Source organism: Petaurus breviceps, unplaced genomic scaffold (genome assembly GCF_028583685.1).
Source record: "Petaurus breviceps papuanus isolate PSGF00001 unplaced genomic scaffold, PetGlider_PUasm1.0 90977, whole genome shotgun sequence".
Classification (NCBI taxonomy): domain Eukaryota; kingdom Metazoa; phylum Chordata; class Mammalia; order Diprotodontia; family Petauridae; genus Petaurus; species Petaurus breviceps.
Window position 1 is genome coordinate 15880648 of NW_027187391.1, and position 17274 is coordinate 15897921.

The 17274-nt window shown below is 36.6% G+C and overlaps 2 protein-coding genes across 2 annotated transcripts in view; both read left to right on the top strand.

Annotated features, from left to right (window-relative positions):
- Positions 1–17274, top strand: part of EPB41L2 (erythrocyte membrane protein band 4.1 like 2) — a 280886-nt gene that overhangs the window by 233335 nt on the left and 30277 nt on the right. Inside the window, exons 12-18 of the mRNA XM_069077330.1 lie at positions 168–334; positions 5509–5571; positions 7434–7580; positions 9004–9105; positions 12995–13048; positions 13261–13818; positions 15885–16007. Of these exons, the coding sequence (XP_068933431.1) occupies positions 168–334; positions 5509–5571; positions 7434–7580; positions 9004–9105; positions 12995–13048; positions 13261–13818; positions 15885–16007 (1214 nt within the window). The remainder of the gene's footprint in view (positions 1–167; positions 335–5508; positions 5572–7433; positions 7581–9003; positions 9106–12994; positions 13049–13260; positions 13819–15884; positions 16008–17274) is intronic.
- Positions 359–3989, top strand: LOC138153273 (uncharacterized). The gene has a single exon (XM_069077390.1). The coding sequence runs from the start codon at positions 1658–1660 to the stop codon at positions 2372–2374; it is 717 nt and encodes a 238-aa protein (XP_068933491.1). The 5' UTR covers positions 359–1657; the 3' UTR covers positions 2375–3989.

A 17274-nucleotide genomic window follows, 5' to 3' on the forward strand; every position in this document is an offset into this window, starting at 1 on the left:
TGTGTGTGTGTGTGTGTGTGTGTGTGTGTGTGTGTGTGTGTGTGTGTTCCTTTCCTTTAAGTTGGAAGTACTTGTAGATAGGTGTTTTTACAACTTTCTAAAGTCCATCCTGTAGCATTTTGTAACATACATGATATCAAATATAACTCCATGTTTTTCTTGCCTAGCACCTATTGGTGTCATGGACCAAAAGGATTTCTCTGGCCCTGCTGGTGATGTTTCTGTTTATGGCCCTGGAGTTGCCGGCCAAGGCATGTTTCAAGATGGAGATGGCAAAAGGGAGGTCAGAAGCCCAACCAAAACTCCACAGTTACAGTTTACTACTGAAGGAAAGGTATGATCAACTAAAATAATATATTTTAAAAAATGCTTTCCTATGCTGCAGACAGATCTGCAGTATTTGATATATATCAGAAATCAAAGCACGTTGAGTTTACTACATCATTTTCTCTGACAGAGATTTCATTACCAAATATGCCAAAAGATTTTAGATTTTTGGGTCCATTTTGACTCTGGACCCTGTTCAGGTAGGAACATGTTTTGTATATACCTGCAAGCTAGTAACTAGATTTCTCGATTTATCTTCATGTACTTACTATGTAATCTGAGTACTCTAGAGACAAACACTGTGATGGGTTTTCCATCTGTATTGAGTGTTTAGTAGACTTCAGAATTTCACAAGGCTAATGATCATTTGTCTTTTTACATTTTCCCCTCATGAATTAAAGACTGCAAACATGATATGTTTTTGGGCTTTGCCTAATGTATCATTTTGTATATATGCTTTTGAGTGCCCTCTGAGAAACATCTATTCAAAATTTATTAATTAGTTTGCTTTACTTTTGATAGAAGGGAATTTTCACTTAGCCCTTACATTTAACTAGTTGTATTCTCTAATCTGAAAATCTTAAGATACAATTTCCAAAACTCAACCTGTGTTTTAAGGATGAGAGTTGGATGAACTGAAGAGACCTAAAGTTTACTGAAACTAAAGTGTTGGGATAGATTGCTTAACTGTGCTTTCCTAGTGGAAAAAAAAATTTTTTTCACAATATACTTTCCAAGAATTTGTGATGGTTTGTAAATCATTTTGTTTTTAAATATCATAGACTATGTCAAACAGGGGTACCACTTTGGTATATTAGGAAGTTGGTAGTACCACTTTCAGAGTTGTCCAAAGCAGTCAATCAGGGAGGTTTATCATCAGGTCTCTGAAATGGTCAGTCTTGGGTTTTGTTTTGTTTTTTGTAGGGATGGGTCAATTTGAAAACTGAATTCTACTTTTTTTTGGGGGGGGGGTTGTGGATTTTAAGACCTTTTCAGGTTTGACAGTCCCACTTGCTTGAGCTTCCTGTGCTACTCTGAACCCTGGCTTTTCTGCTAATGCTTTGAACCTCTATTGGTACCTATCTGTTGAAAGTAATTACAGTAAGACTCAGTGACTAATTTGCAGTCACAAAAACTTCTTGCTGCCATTTCTGAAATAATATTTAAATGATTAGTCATCTAATATTTTTATATAATAAAAATAGTGTAGTCAGTTTAAAAAAAAACAACTGAAAAATGGGTCGTTGATTTAATACTCTCCATTCTGCTAGGTAAAAGTTTTCACTAACTATCCATTTCTTTTTTCTCTCCTCCCTCACCCCCACCCCCTATGCATTTCTTTTTTCCTACAAACATACATTTTATTTTATTTAACCATAAACAGTCCATTTCCATATACCCACCATCACCACCCATCCACTGTGTTTCATCTCGATCTGCAAACCTATTGCCAATCCCTGAAATGGAAGTGCTTTCCGACATTTCAGAGGAAGACCTCTTTGGGGAGGTGGATCAAATCACGCTAGAGAGCTTGGAATTCAATTCTCTAAGTGAAACTTCGGGGCATGGTGATACTGAAGTATCCCCCCTTGATTCTATCTTGGATCTTCCCCTATCCCCAGCTAAGCACTGCTGTCCTTCTCCAATCCATGGGAAAACTCTTAAAGGTGCTGACTACCAAGACACTGAGTTTGGTTACTTTTCATTCAATTTCTGCAAATGCTTTCCCACTAACTTCCCTTCACTGCTTGATGAAGATGGGTACCTCACTTTCCCCAGCCTCCCCAAGGTTTGCGTCTCCTTCCTCCCTGCTGACCTACAGCATTATGTTCCTATCACATCGCCTTCATTTATTCCTTCTTTTCTCCTCATCTTTGGGCTGCTACTTTCTGCTTTCCAGTCCGTTCCTTTCTCACTCACCTTTTCCCTTCCTCTCGCTCTATCTCTCTGCTACCTGGAGCCTAAGACAACTTCATTAAACACCTCTTATGACAATGACCTGCATGACAAAGCAGAGGAAGAGGAGGTGTGTAGCCCTGTTGTTTAATTGCTTCTACATAGACTGAAATTCATCAGCTTGATGAAAACCTACTGAATCTTGTTATGCTTCCTGACATCGAATGTAAACTTGCTTATAAACTCTCTCACAACTAACCTTCAGAAAAGTAGAGCTTCATTCATGTTCACAAGTAAATATATTCATGCATGAGAAGTAAATGTAAGGAATATGTTGATTGCTAGCCTATAGCCATAGCTATCCAACCTATGCAGAGTAAAATATCGCATGATTTGCTAGTAAATTTGGGAGTACACCCATAGCCAATCCTGGTAATTAAAAAATAACAGCAACAACAAAATACCCTGCCATTGTTGAATGATCTATATTGACTCTCTTGGTTCTGAAGTATTATTATTCTTTCCTCCTCTTAAATAGACACAACCAGGTCTTTAAAAAGGACACTTGGTTTATATGAAGGAGTTAGTTGTATAGATGGATGTTTGTTTAGTGGAATCATTTTCCCTTCCCCCACAACCTCTACCCTCCTTGAGACTTGGTCTCCCTATCTTATTTAAGTTAAAACTATATCAGCTATGAATGGGCTTGATCCCACTGCTGATTGTCATGGAAGCTTTGACCTCCTCCATTTCTGATCTGGTCTGGTTTGCTTAAGGCTTCCCTACCTTATACACCTCTCTGGAGTTCACCATGTTGGTGCTAGATTTGGTGTGAACACCTGCTGGACTTTTAACTCAGGACTGTTCTGCTCAAGAAATCCATCAAGTACTAAATACACCTGGATTTGTTCCTTACGATCATTGAATACTGTTAGCCTTTTTGGCTTTAAGAGTAATTGTAACTGTAGTCTTGCCTCCACTCCTCTCCCCCTTCCTCCTGTCCCTCCCTAACCTGTTAAAAAGTATGACATTTATAGTACAGTAATGATTTCTCTTAAATCTGCAAGATGTAATTGTAGCCATAATCTTGAAACTTCCTAGTCCGTGTATTATTGGACTGTGGTGTGTTTCAGATAAGTTTTTACATAAATCATCCATGAAGCTTAAAATTTCAGTGCTTTCTAGTCCAAGAGGGGAAAATGTTATGTTATTATTTCTTTAGGAGCAGAGGAATTTTTTTTATTACTTTATTGTAGTTTTAGATAGTGTGGAACATCTTGGTATTCTTTCTTAGGACTGGAAATCTGCCAATTTTTATTACCTGATCGTTGGTCAACAGATAATTTTCAAAAATTGTCTCTAAATTAGCTAGCCATTATTCCACAGAGTCAGAAAATACAGCATAATGCTTACTTTAGATAAGTGCTATTGTTTAATTTAGTGCCTTTGTCCTTTTGTTTACTATAAGCAAATAGTATTTAATGGCTGTGAACAACTAGAAACATTTATTATAGATTTAAAATGCAAATGTGTACAGAATGCTATAATTTGGAAATCAGTCTTCCATACTGTGAAGAAAATGGTGCTGTTGAAAGTCAGCTGAAGAATAACAAAAATGTTATAGAGGTTAAGTGTTTGGAACTGGGTGGAAATAGATCTTAACCTGATTTTTTGTGGGGGAAGGGTTGTTGGGCCTCAGTTTTTACACATATAAAAAGACAATACCTTCTACTTACCTTATGAGAGTGTTGTGACCACATGATAAACTATGCAGATCTTGAGCTCAGAAGATGGTGCTCTCTAAATTCAATATGGTCTTTATATTGGATATTGGCCAGATAAACCAAATTTTTTAATACTCTGTGACACTTTGTTGCATCATGATTCAACATAGCAATTGCATGTTATTTAGTTTTTGTTTTTTAAAACTCAGGCTTCTTAGACTTTGCTATGTGCTCTGCACACAGTAAGCCTTTAACAAATATTGAATTTTACAAGAATGAAGCAAATGTTTGCATTCTTAGAGAATGGAGTCTGAAAATATATTGTTCCATTAATGGTAGTGAACTTCACTTCTATTCCTCTTTTCAGTCTTTTTGTTTTAATTTGTTTGCATGGATTTCAAGATTTCCAAATTCATTTTCTTGGGAAACTAGTGAATTTTTCAGATTTTCCTAATGTGTGACATCAAGGTTTAAGATTATTTCCTCCAAAATGAACAGTTTTTCTTTTCTGATGTTATTTATCCTTCATCAAAGTAACTGTAGCCTAACATTTTATCTAAAATTTGAAGCTTTTTGAAAAGATAAAAAAATAAGCAAATACAAAGGGTTGTTTCCTTTTTCAAATATAGCATTCTCAAATATTTAACAACACATGGAACATTTATCACTAGAAAAAAAAGGCTGAATTCCAATCTAATTTCAAGTTATGTATTTCTTCTTTAACTAGCTAACTAACTTGGACTTTTGAAATTAGAACTGATTGAGGGAGGATTATGGTGCAGTGGAAAGAATGCTGGATTTGTAATTGGGATACCTGAGTTTGAATCCAGGCTCTGCCACTTACTACCTATGTGACCTTGGACAAGTCACCTAGCTAATTTGGGCCTTAGTTTTTCCATCATGCATTAAAATTTCCATTTCTAGTGTCTTTTGAACTGTACTGGTTTGTACTCTGTTCAATTTCACTCACCTATGGGAAAGGCATTCAAAAAAACAAAATACAATTTGGGGGCTAAAAGAGAGAGAGCAAGACAATGGAACTTCCATCTTGACCATTTCACCCTTGCAAAAGATTACTTCAACCATTTGTACAACAACCATAGGTGAAGGAAGACCAGAGTGGCTTAACGTTTACAGCTGCTTCTGAGACTGAAACAATTCAGGTTGGTAAAGTTAGAACTGGGTGTTTTAACCTTAAACAGAACTCAGTTGTATTGATTTGGAAGTCACACTAATACTTCATTTTTTCCTGGTCATCTGCTATGTGCCCTTTTAGGCGGGGACTGAAGAAGAGGAAACACAGTTGGAGGTGGTGGATGCTTTTGGTTTTTCCCCCTTCCTAAAATTAAGCCTTTGATAGTTGCTGCTTGCCATTATTATTGTTTGGGAGACGCTTGCAGAGTTTATTTGTGAGTTTGGTTTGAGTGGTGGCTTTGGTTTTTGCTCTCATTTGTTTTTAAAGTCTCAGATTATCAAACTCTGGCTCTTTTCTGGTGCTTGTTGATACATTTATGTTTATATTTGCCTTTTTTCCCCCTCTGTGTGTGATTTAATTTCACAGAAGAATTCCTTGAGAGTAGAAGGGGAAAATATTTATGTCAGACATAGCAATTTAATGTTGGAGGTTTGTATAATCTAAGAAACCCATTCTGTTTTCATGGCTGCCAGGCTGCTAAGGATGGGAGGTCACTGCAGGCTGGCTGGCAATCCTTTATGAGCACAGTGCATGAAATGCATGGGGATATGAAACTTGGGAGTGCATGATGTCAATCTTGTTCTCTTATCGTAGCTTCTAAGAATGTATCTTTTGGAAGTTCTTGAAGTGGCAACTGGGAAAAAATATCAACGAATAAAATTTTGATCCACAAACCTTTTAAAATAGGATGTGGGTTTGCAAATAAACCTACTTATCTCTACATATTTCTGGATATAGATTTAAAGATCTTCTCTTCACTTTCTGTTCCCATCAGTATGCTAAGACATTTGAAAATTCATCACTTTACCATTTAGCTGTTTTGTCTTTTTCCACACCTTTTGTGTAGAAATTGGAATTGGGAACACGAATATTTATTCAGACATTCTCTTTGAAGGCATGATAACTGATAAGATTCTATTGATTAAAAAACAAAGAACTTATTCATCCTGCAGGGGCCCCTGTTGAATTCCCTGTGTCACAGCAGAACTTAATTTTTTTTCCCTTCATATTTAAGACAGAGTATGTGATATGTATACAAGAGGTTTGCAAATCAAAGTAATATGACTAATCTCTTTGGTTGCTTTTTGGCAGCTTTGTTAATTGCTAGAAATGTATTTTTGCATAACTTACTAAAAATCCTGCGAAGTGTAATGCATAACATTGCTTTGAAGAAATCCAAGAAATGTGCCTGATCTCAAGCCACAGTAATTTTTCCATGCCATGCAAAGGTGTTAGTTTCTTATTTTTGTTTTTAGTTTTCTATTTTTTAGAAATAGTGATATGAGTCCCTAAAAACAGCTACTGTGCTTGTGCATGAATGTGGAATAGCTAATTTTGGGAAATGCATGATGGTTTGCCCCTCTGTATTAGGGAGAGGAACTAAAGACATGAAAGAATAAAATTTGTTCTTTGAATTTTAAAATTTAAGAACCACTTTAAAACCAAACTAAAAGCGTTTTGCTTGATAGGTACTATTTGCTCCCATAAATAGGATTTGCTGTTCTCAGAATGAACAGCTGTCAAACTGGAGTAGCACAGTTTTCATTTTTCCCTTGCTTGTGTATAAGTCACACTTGGTAATGTGTGATATGACAAAATGCTGCTTGTATACTTTATAACCAGGGTATGTTTGCTTTTAGGCATATCCATAAGCAAAGGGTAACAATAACCCCTGGCAGCAGCTACCTGCATAGTTTTTGTTCCTTAAGGTATCAGAAGCAGTCTTTGGAATTTGCAGACTGCATAAGTGCAGTCAATTCTGGGTTATTTTTTATTGTCTTTAAAAAAAAAACCACAAAACTTGGCACCATTCTTCAAGTATACTTGTCTACCTAACCTCCCACTACATGATTGGGAAATTCAAATTAATTTTAAAAATCAGCCAAAAACAAATTATTATGGTTGGAGAAAGGAAGGAAGAAAGGGAAATCATGATTCATTTCAACTCAATTAGTTCTTTTTTTTTTTGAGATACTCATACTCTTTAGCATAAGTAATCCAGAGATCACTATCATTTCTCAGAATGCAAAGATGGGGGAAGGAAAATTAGAACTATCTTAAATAGGAATGGGGACAAGAAAATTATAGCTGCCTCTTTTTCAAATTTTGACAAGTGGTAATTTATAAACAGCAAGATGGCTTTTGAGACTTGGCATTTTTCTTGTTTTTATTTTTTCAATTATATAAATTTGCTTTGTTGTGTTTTTGTTTTTCCTACTGGGCCTTTTCTTTTGTTTTTGTCCCTTTGGATTTTTTTCTTTTTTCTTTTTTTTACGTTGCACATTTGCTAGGACCTGGATAAGACCCAGGACGACATACTGAAACATCAGGCTAGCATTAGTGAACTCAAGCGCCATTTTATGGAATCCACACCTGAACCACGTCCCAATGAGTGGGAAAAGCGACGTATCACACCTTTGTCCCAACAGACACAAGGGGTATGTCACTAGATATTTGTGAGCATGTGTTTTGTTTAGGCCATTCAGTAATATTAAAGCTTCTGGCCTGCTATGTTGAAATCTCCATCAGGAAGGTATGAAATGTTTCCCTTTTTTAAGTTGTTCTAACAATTTCTTAAAATACTAAATATATATTAACAATTTATTATAGTCACAGGCCCTATTCTTAGATATGAATATGAGAAGAGATAGGCCAAATTTTTCTTAAGTTCAGTTAGTTACAACAGGGTTTATCCAAAACCACTGAAGCATGAATTCAAGACTACAAGGCATTGCAATGAGTATTGAGGGTTTAAGTTTGAGCTTGGACATAGTAGGAAGTTTGTTTAATAGTTAAATACAATAAATAAGAAATCTCTAATTTTTATGATATTCCTGTGAATATCTCTTATGCTAACAGAAATAATGAAATGTATACAACTCTGTACTTAGTAGTTCCAGAACATTTTCTATCAAGGTTATTGTAATATACTTTGCCCATCCTTTTGTCCTCATTAACAAAATAAGATTTTTTTTAGAATACTCTCTTCATTTTTTTTCTCTTTTGTTTCAATATTAAGCCCATTGAGTGCAGAGACCATTTAATTTTTTCGTTGTATGTCCAGTACAATGTAGGTGCTTAATAAATGTTTTTGGAATGAAAAAATGGGCCTCCATCTGTTCTAGCTCCTGGCCCCAACAACCACTGTATCAGTCACAAATGATCTTCATGGACATAGGTATTATACTTGGGGAGGCAATAATTTATTTTGCTACTCATTCTAGTTTTTTTTTTCTTTAAAAAAAAGTGTAACTATAGTTTCCTTTCCTCCAAACTCAAATTCTCTAGTGGATTAATGGTAATATGTCATGATTCAGATTGCAATTTACAAAATCTCCACCAGTTATGGTCCAGGTATTAAAATGTCATTTTTGCTATTTCCATACCTTAAAAACAAAAATCATATGAACTATGAAATCAGAAGCTTTATGAGAAATAAAAAGAAAAAATTCATTTAGCTTAGAGGTCAGTTAATAAAAGCAGTTGGACAATAATATTACATTTTTATATCTGAAATATTTTGAGATGTTAATTACATTTTAAGGCATATAGATGACTGCTTAGGATTGTTATCTATGACTATATTACATTCTTCCTTTCAGGTATGCTGAAGTTGTTGATAAAATGAGTTCATTGCTTTACCACAGGATGAATATCTCTTGTAATGGATAAATTTTATGTATGATGTGATGTTATGCTTGTATGTTAGATTAAGAAGGTAGAAGACTCCTCAGAAGCTCACTGTCTCATTCCCCTGAAATGTTTGTTCTACTGACCTCCAAGATTGTTTCATGTCTGTGTTGTTATGGGTATTTTGTATTTGTGTTATGTGTTAATTATGTTCAATGTTTAAAATAATAGAGAAAAGATCACCTTTTCAAAATGGATATTTTGCCCGTGAAGGAGAAGCAGCAGATCCCAGCAGCCCCGATTGTTGAAGAAAAAGCTCAGGAGACAGACAAGGTGTTCACCTTGCATCCTTGTATCTACCCTTGCTTTTTCCCTTTTTCTTTTTCTGAGCTATTGGAGGCCTTTTTCTGCTTCTGTGAACTTTTTTTTAGAGGGGGGGGTAACCACCTAGGAACAGGTTTTTAAAAAAATTTGCATTTAAAAATTTGTTATATTTTGATAACTGCTGGATCAAAGCATGTCATTTAGGTAACAGTGCTCCTCAGGAATTTTTTTTTTAAATCATGACTTATGCATTGAATACATAAGGGACTATCATCCAACATGGCATCCAAGGCAATACTTAGAATTGGGTGAAGTGACTGGCCCTTGGAAAAAGCATGTCTTCTAATGAAAATGCCTAGTGTTTGTATAACATTTCCAAGCATTGTGTTGAAATTGTCAAAATGGCGATTGTGGATGCTTAAAAGATGTGACAGTGTTTAAAAATTAATACTACACTGGGGCTAAATTTTCATTAAGCTAGAAAAAGGTAGTGATATACTATTGGCAATCCATCAAACACCTTGTGCAGTCCAGTGATGGCACCTTTGCTTTTTGAAAGAACCATTGCTAGTTGGCAGGTTAGAATTCTCTCACTTTCTTTTTCTTACTTTTCCAGTGCTTTTTGTTTGTTTCAAGTATAGCAGAGTAAATGTTTACCATGTTTGAGGGCAGTTACTGTCTGTGTTTTTTTGTATCTGCCATGTATGGAGCACCCAGTGAGAGGATGCAAAAGAAACAGCATGGACTTGCTTTTAGGGAATTTGGTTTATTTGAGGGCACACTTGGAATTACTCAATTCCCCCTTTGCCAAGGAGTAACTTAGGTTTGGAAAAAGGGAGTATTTTGTAGAAAGGCATTTTCTCTAGAGCTGATTATTTCGCTTGGTTAAAACACTCTGCTAATGAACACAGGGTCGCAGATTTAATTCCCATGGGTTGTGTATCCCTCAATAAACTAGTAAACTGTTCCTCTACCACAGAATGCATTCATAATTCAGGGCAGTCATCAGCATAACTCGATCAGAATGAACTCAGAACTCATGGCAGACTGGCTAATGGCAAGTCAGCAACTTTTGAACAAGTTACTTTTCTGAGGGGTGGAGGGGAAGGGAGAGGGTAAGCTCAATTTCCTCATCCATAAAATTAGGGGTTCTACTAATAATACATGCCTAAGTCCACAGTTCTCATATTCTCTCACCCTAACAATCTTTATATGCAAAGAGGGTTATCCCAATTTTAATGAGATCAAAATACTTTCACAGTGGCATCTTTAAAGATGACATTATAATAAAGTGAAATGGAAAAAGGAGGAACAGAAATTTTTTTTTCTTATATTGGGCAGGGGTTAGCTAATTTTCCAGTGTTCCATTTAAAAGTCGTATCCCTTTCTCTTTGACCATACAAAATAGGGAGTTAGGATGTAGACATTTAAAACCCTCATCCTCATTCTCTCTAATAACAGAAATTTAAACTTTGTCATTTTTTCCAGTTTGATCTCAGAAATTAAACAGAATGTTTTTTCACCATTGTTGTATGGTTTTTACTTTGAAACCCACTCACTCTTATACACTTAAAACTTTGCTCAACACTCTTTAGTAGAATGTAGGTGAAGGAACATTAGAGATGTGATTTAGAGACCTGAGATCTAGTCCTGCCTCTGACTGACACTAGCTCTGGGAAAATATCCTGAATGTTTTGGAACCTCACTTTGCCCATCTCTAAAAATGAGATGGGAATGATACTTGCAATATCCACCTCAGTGACTTACTGCAAGGAAAACATGCTACAAATTATACAGTGCTAGGTAGATGTAAGATTTTATTACTTTACAAAGGGGCTGCTTATTTCCTTCTTCCTCCCATTGCTGGGTTTTCGTCATCTACCTGCAAAACTGATTTAGTAGTGTCTGCTGTATGGTACAGTAGAAAGAGTATTGTCCCTGGAGTCTGAAGCTTGTGTTCACATTGTACCTGTGATACTTAACTGCCTTTGGGACTTGGGGCAAGCCACTTAATGACCTTGGTCACTGAAGTCCAAGAATTTGAAGTGTTATTAATCCATGTGTCATTTCTTTTTCAGAGACACATTTTTTTTAAACAAGTTATTGGGCCATATTTTCTGATTCTTCCGGGGTGGGAGGGAGGGAAGGGTGTGTTTTCCATTTAGGTTCTTAGAGGTTCTTTCCAATATTAATTTACTCAAAACATTTACTGAATATCTTCTGGGAGTGAACAAATATTTGGGGATCAGAGGTGAATCTAGCCTGAAGCAGTGTTCAAATTGGGACTTGGTGCAATTTATCCTACGGGCAATAGGGAGCCATCCATGGCTCTCAAGCCGGGGAATGACATGATGAGCCCCAGAGAATCTTTTCAGAATGAGAACTTCTTTCTTTCTGTTTTATACTGTTCTTTTTGTTTCCTGTCTTGTGTAACCTTTCCTTTCATAGGTCACTGTTGTCTGTATCCTCTCTTTCATTGTTAATTCTTTGCTTTCCCTTTTCTGACTGTCTAGAGCCTAGAAGAGGAGATAACATCAATTTTATGTAGTAAAGAGGGCTTTTCTGCTAGCATGAAAGCTACCTTCACATCAACCAGCATTCGGACAGCAGAGGGCTCTGTTCTGAATTATAGTGTACCTTCTGAAATGCTTTCTTCCTCGCCCTTCTCACAGTTTCCTGAGGTGCATTTTGCTTTTTTTCCCTCCCTCTCCTGTTCTTTAAAGCCACATGTGAAGGAATAAGAATTTTGAAGATTCACTAGGTGGGGAGGAGGGGAGTGGGCTTTTATTAGTGAAATATATTCCATTTGGGGAGAAATAGTATTAATAACTATGATAACACAAAAAAAGGTATTTGGGTATAGGATATGGTTCTATTTCCCTTGACAGGTGTTTAGAAAGGAAAATGGAAAGGAAAACGGTAATATTCCCTTCACCTGTATCAGAGCAACATTTCTTCCTTCTAATATAAATTTCCGTGCCCAGAGAAATGAAACTTGTGGCCCCTAACCTATTAAGTGAGCAAGTTACCTTGCCAGTTGGGTTTTTAAAAGAATGAAAACTCTTTAGGGGAAAAAAAATCCTAAAATAAAAGTTTACCATAGCAGTGTGCCATATTTGTCATATTGTAGTGATTACAGTAGTGAAATATTTGTTTTTATTTTTAAGCACCTATTACATATCTTGATTATTGCCCACCTACTTGATTATTACCTATCTTGTTTATTAGAGGAAATTGTAATTAGCCTTAAAGATTATTATCTTGAGAGCTATTGAGGAGTGCATCTGAAACACTAAAAGTTGTTTCAGTTTAATTTAGATAGATACCTGCATTAGAACATTATTGTTCAGCCTAAACTTTCTAGGGTTCCTTTTTACTAGTCTCCACTGAAGCCTTTATGAATTAATAGTCCGATGTGGAATTTAACCCCATTTTTTCAAATAAGATAGCATTTCCTTGACAGTGTATTAATTTAGGTCAGTATTCTTGAGGTGAAGGTTTTTTTCTAGTCCAGAGAAATACAACAGAATTGTTTCTAGAATAGTTTAGAGAAATCATGCAGCTATTACTCTTACAGATCAGTGGACTGTGGTAGGATTTGAGTGTTGATGCTTCAGCTTAAGATGGCAGAGGTGATGGGAGGTCCTTTTAGGATTGAAAGGAGCTTTGCCTGGTTTTTTCTTTGGTTTGTTTGCTTTTTGAGGGGCTGGGGTGGTCAATGAGTTAGGTCTTTAGGCTTCTAGTGCTTGTATTGACTAGTACTTTGTGTGTTAAGAACAGAGGGTTCCTGAAGGTGTTGTTTCTTTCTGTTCTGCCTTTGTTGTGTCGTATTTGTTTTGGTGGGTGTTGAGGTAAAACATTATTGATTTTGTGTCCTTGGTTGCTTTTTGTTCCACAGAAACGTGCTCCCACAGCAGAAGGGCCTTGTTCTGGAGCCAACGATGCTGTTAAGGTTCTCCCATTTTTCCATGTTAATTTCCATTCCGTGCCATGTCTGATCACCCTCACATTTCCCCCCCTCTTCCCTTTCAGTCAGCCCATCACAATCATCCTTGTTTTTCTCCATGACATGAACCTGCCGTCAGTTGATTTTTGTTTTCATCCTTTTTTTTTGGTTTATTCATATATTTTTTGTTTCTCCTCATCCATTTTTTTTTCGTACAGAGTTCACATGAGACTCTGAATGTAGTGGAGGTGAAGAAGCAGGCAGAGGTTGGGAAAGAAGAGAGAGTAATCACAGAAGGCGTGAATGGTAGAGACAAAGTACCGCCTGGGAGTGATTCTGGGGAGACTCGTAAGGTGGAGCCCCCGACACACAAGGACTCCCCCTCCCTGTCTTCAGAGAACAGCAGCAGCAGCAGCAGTGAAAGTGAGGAAGAGGATGTGGGAGAGTACCGGCCCCACCACCGGGTGACCGAGGGTACCATCCGAGAAGAGCAGGAGGAAAACGAAGAAGAAGTGGAGGAGGAGAAGGAAGAGCGGGCATCAAAGGTAGTACAGTGTGTGGAAGCAGTGCCAGAAGCCAGCTCAGTAAAGCAAATCACAGTAGAAACAGTGGTCCAGGAAAATGTAGTTTCCCAAAAGGTCTCTGGAGAGAAGAGTTTAAAAGAAGGAGAGGAGCAAGACATGAGAGAAGAAACGGAGGAAGAACAGCACAAAGTAAACGGAGAGGTGTCTCATGTTGACATTGATGTTTTGCCAGAAATAATTTGTTGTTCAGAGGTAAATGGGAGTGCCAAATGGGAGCTAAATTATAGAGCTATTTACCAGGTCAAAAACACCTGCCTTTCTTCTTCCTCCTGTCCTCCCAGTTCTTGTTCAGGGATTTCAGCAAGATTCAGATCCTTCTCTCTCTAATGGAAGGGAGAAACCACTGATGAGCAGGGAATTTCTACCAGCTTAATTCATGGTTTCTAGCTTCTTTGCTGCAACTGGATCATCTGGTAGGGCAAACTTTACTACAGCCATCATATCATGCCCTTTATTTTTTTTTCCTTCCTATTTCACATTAAAATTTTTCTTTGCATGTTCTAAATATTTCCAAATATGTCTTGTCTTTAGTCTCTGCTGATTCTTGACACTAAATGTCCCTTTTTTGTTGCTTCTGCAAGAAAATTGATATTTGTTTGAATGTGGAGAAATGTGGTCTGAAGGGTGAGTGGTTGTGTTTTCCTGTCTTGTCGGGTTTGGTCTTCACAACTAAACTTCTCTCAGTCTTCAGCTCAGTGTCAGATCTCTCTCTTTCATCTCCCAGATAATTACAGCATTATCAGTGGAATGGAGTCAGGAAGAGATAGTCCCGGTGAAACAATGTTAAGGAGGGCAGCCGTTCCTATAAGTGCCATATTCTGGGCATTTTCAAAGCATTGCTTTTGGGATGTCATTGTGGTGTTTGTTTTGAAGGTTCTGTGGATTGTGTGGTTTGTCTGAGAACCTCCTTCCAGCCCTCAGAGCAACTAGAGAGCCTGTTAAATCAGAGACCCCTCCATCACCCTTAATTCTGTTATACAGTCAATTCAGGATTGTTTGCAGCAAGATTAAATGTTTTATGGATTATCCACATCATTTCTGTGTCTTTCCCTTTTCTCCCCTTATTGCCACCAACACCCTAGACTTCTAGTGATTCTGCTTTGGTGGTCCAAATTGTTTTGTGGTTAGTGAGGAATACTGACTGTGCAGACTATCTCTGCATCCAGAGCTGAGTTAACAAGATGTTTAGATTTTTTTTTAGATATTTATAAACATATCTTCCCTTTGTAGGGCATATAATCCTCAATTGACTGTATATTGAAATTTTAATGAGGATTTGTGTGCTATTTACTTTTTTTTAGGCTATGTTCTTATCTCATGAACATGCATTTTGAGAACCTGTGATTTTATTTTGTGGCATTATTATTATTGTTTGCTTTTACTGTGTAGTTGTTAACATTTAAACCAACACATATAGGCCTTTGGGAATGTGATTTCCAAGAATTAATAGTGCTGCTGTTTTAACTTATTTTCAAGGATATTGCCACTGCAGATTCAGAGCTGAGTCTGACACATGCTTAACGGGCTAAAATGATGCCAGCTCATGGGGCCATTTTAAAGCACTCTGGGGAAGAAGCGTAATTGCGAAATGGTTATAGTAGCTTTCTTCTGATCCCATTTAAAATGTAATTGTTGTGATGTTGAGAAAACACAGTTTTTTTTTCTTTAAACAAAGAACTCTGTGGTTAATTCTCAAGAAAGCAACATTTTCCTCACTGTACCCTTTGTATGTGGGAATGATAAGAAGAATATAAGGAAAAGAATGAACATAAATCCACCCCAGCCTCCACACCATCTGCATGTGAACGAACCTTTATACAAACTGGGATACAAGCAGTGAAATCTCTGGCATCTGCCATATTGACTTCTAAAAAGTGGTCGCCTTCTAGAACTATAGCCAACTGTTGTGGATTTCATTCTGCATAGACTCTTGCATTCTGCTATTACTTGAAGGGGGAATCCAGGTGTAATAGATTTGACACCTACCTGATGGAGGGAATGTGTTCTCAGTATAGTAGATTAGATGAGAGATGTCAAATCACTTGTTTGTTTTTTTTCTCCCCCTCTCCCTCATTTTTATTTTATTTTTTGCTGTATTGGGAAAGGTGATTTGCTTCAATTCTTTCCCTGTTGTTTCTTTTTTCTCTTTTGTGTGAATGCACGTGTGTATGTTTCTTACGGCTATTTTGGCGGTACCACTAAACAATTTTACCTAATTATCTTTAGAATTTACTGTTTCCTTCCTTTTTCCACTTTAGCCACCAGTGGTAAAAACAGAGATGGTAACTATTTCTGATGCTTCACAAAGAACAGAGATCTCCACCAAGGAAGTCCCAATTGTCCAAACAGAGACCAAAACCATCACTTATGAATCCCCACAGGTAAAAAAAAAAAAGCCATTAAGATTTGAGGACGTACCGGGGGGGGGGGTAATATTTTAATTTTTATACTTTGTCTTATTTTTCTCTTTTTTTCTGGTGGTTTACATGTCCCTGACATTTGGTATCTTCCCTTTGATGAGGCAGCTAGGTGTCAAACTGAAATAGAAATGTATCCCTGTGGGCCAATACTGACTTAGAAAACTATAAATTTAATGTTGTCAATGTTTCATTTTATTTTTATTTATTTTTCAAAGACTTCTCAATTACATTTTAATCTGGTGCTAGAGTATATTAGACTTCCTATAATATAAAACATATTACTATGTGCATCTATAGTTTGCCAAATACATGTTTTTTAAACTTTAGATTTTTTTCAGGCAGTGTTCATGAAAATATTAGAAATAAAGTGTAAACATGGCTTCTCTCCAGAGACATCAAATATGCAGGAAACATCCAGTATTTCAGAATGTCACTATTTAAAGCATGTAAAGTAATGATTTTGCCTGTAAAAAGTCTTAAATTTCTGAGGCAGTAGTTAATTATTGTGTATAATTAGTTATACTCTTGTTGTATTACTTAGTGTGTATGGTATCTTAAATATATAGTTTTCAAAATGATATTATAGGCATATATTTGACATTAACCATAAATACTACAGAAATAAAAGCAGATGAGTTTATAGGATATATTTCTGTTTGGGTAGAGGGAGAGGGGAGGTAATACAAAGAGGTTATTTTTCTAAGAGCCATCATGAATAAAGTTTGTTTTGACGCATTGTGTTTCTACATTCAGCCCATTTTCACTTGTAAAGGATTTTAGCCCTTTGAGCCCGCTTCACTTTTCCTCCCGTTATTTATTCTTATGTTTTTTGTGAGTGTCAGAGAATTGGAGTCAAATTAATTGAATTTACTGAAATGAAGCTTCACCAGACTCAGATTGGCTTTCTTTCCCTTGTCATAGCTAATATTTCTGCCCAAGGTGGGTAGCACTCTCACTTTTATATTTACTATTTCTCCTTATTACTATAAGGCAGAGGTCTTCAAAGCAAGGTCTGTGGACCCCTAGGGGGTCCCCAAGACCCTTCAGGGACTTCCATGAAGTTAAAACTACTTTCATAATAGTACTAAGATGTTGTTTGCTTATTAAAATATTCTTTTGTTTTCCAACTATATATCTGTATGAGGCCAGATTTCTTTGTAGGCTTTAACCATAATATATTGCAACAGATTGAATGCAGAAGCAGCTGTCCTCTAATAAACTGGACGTT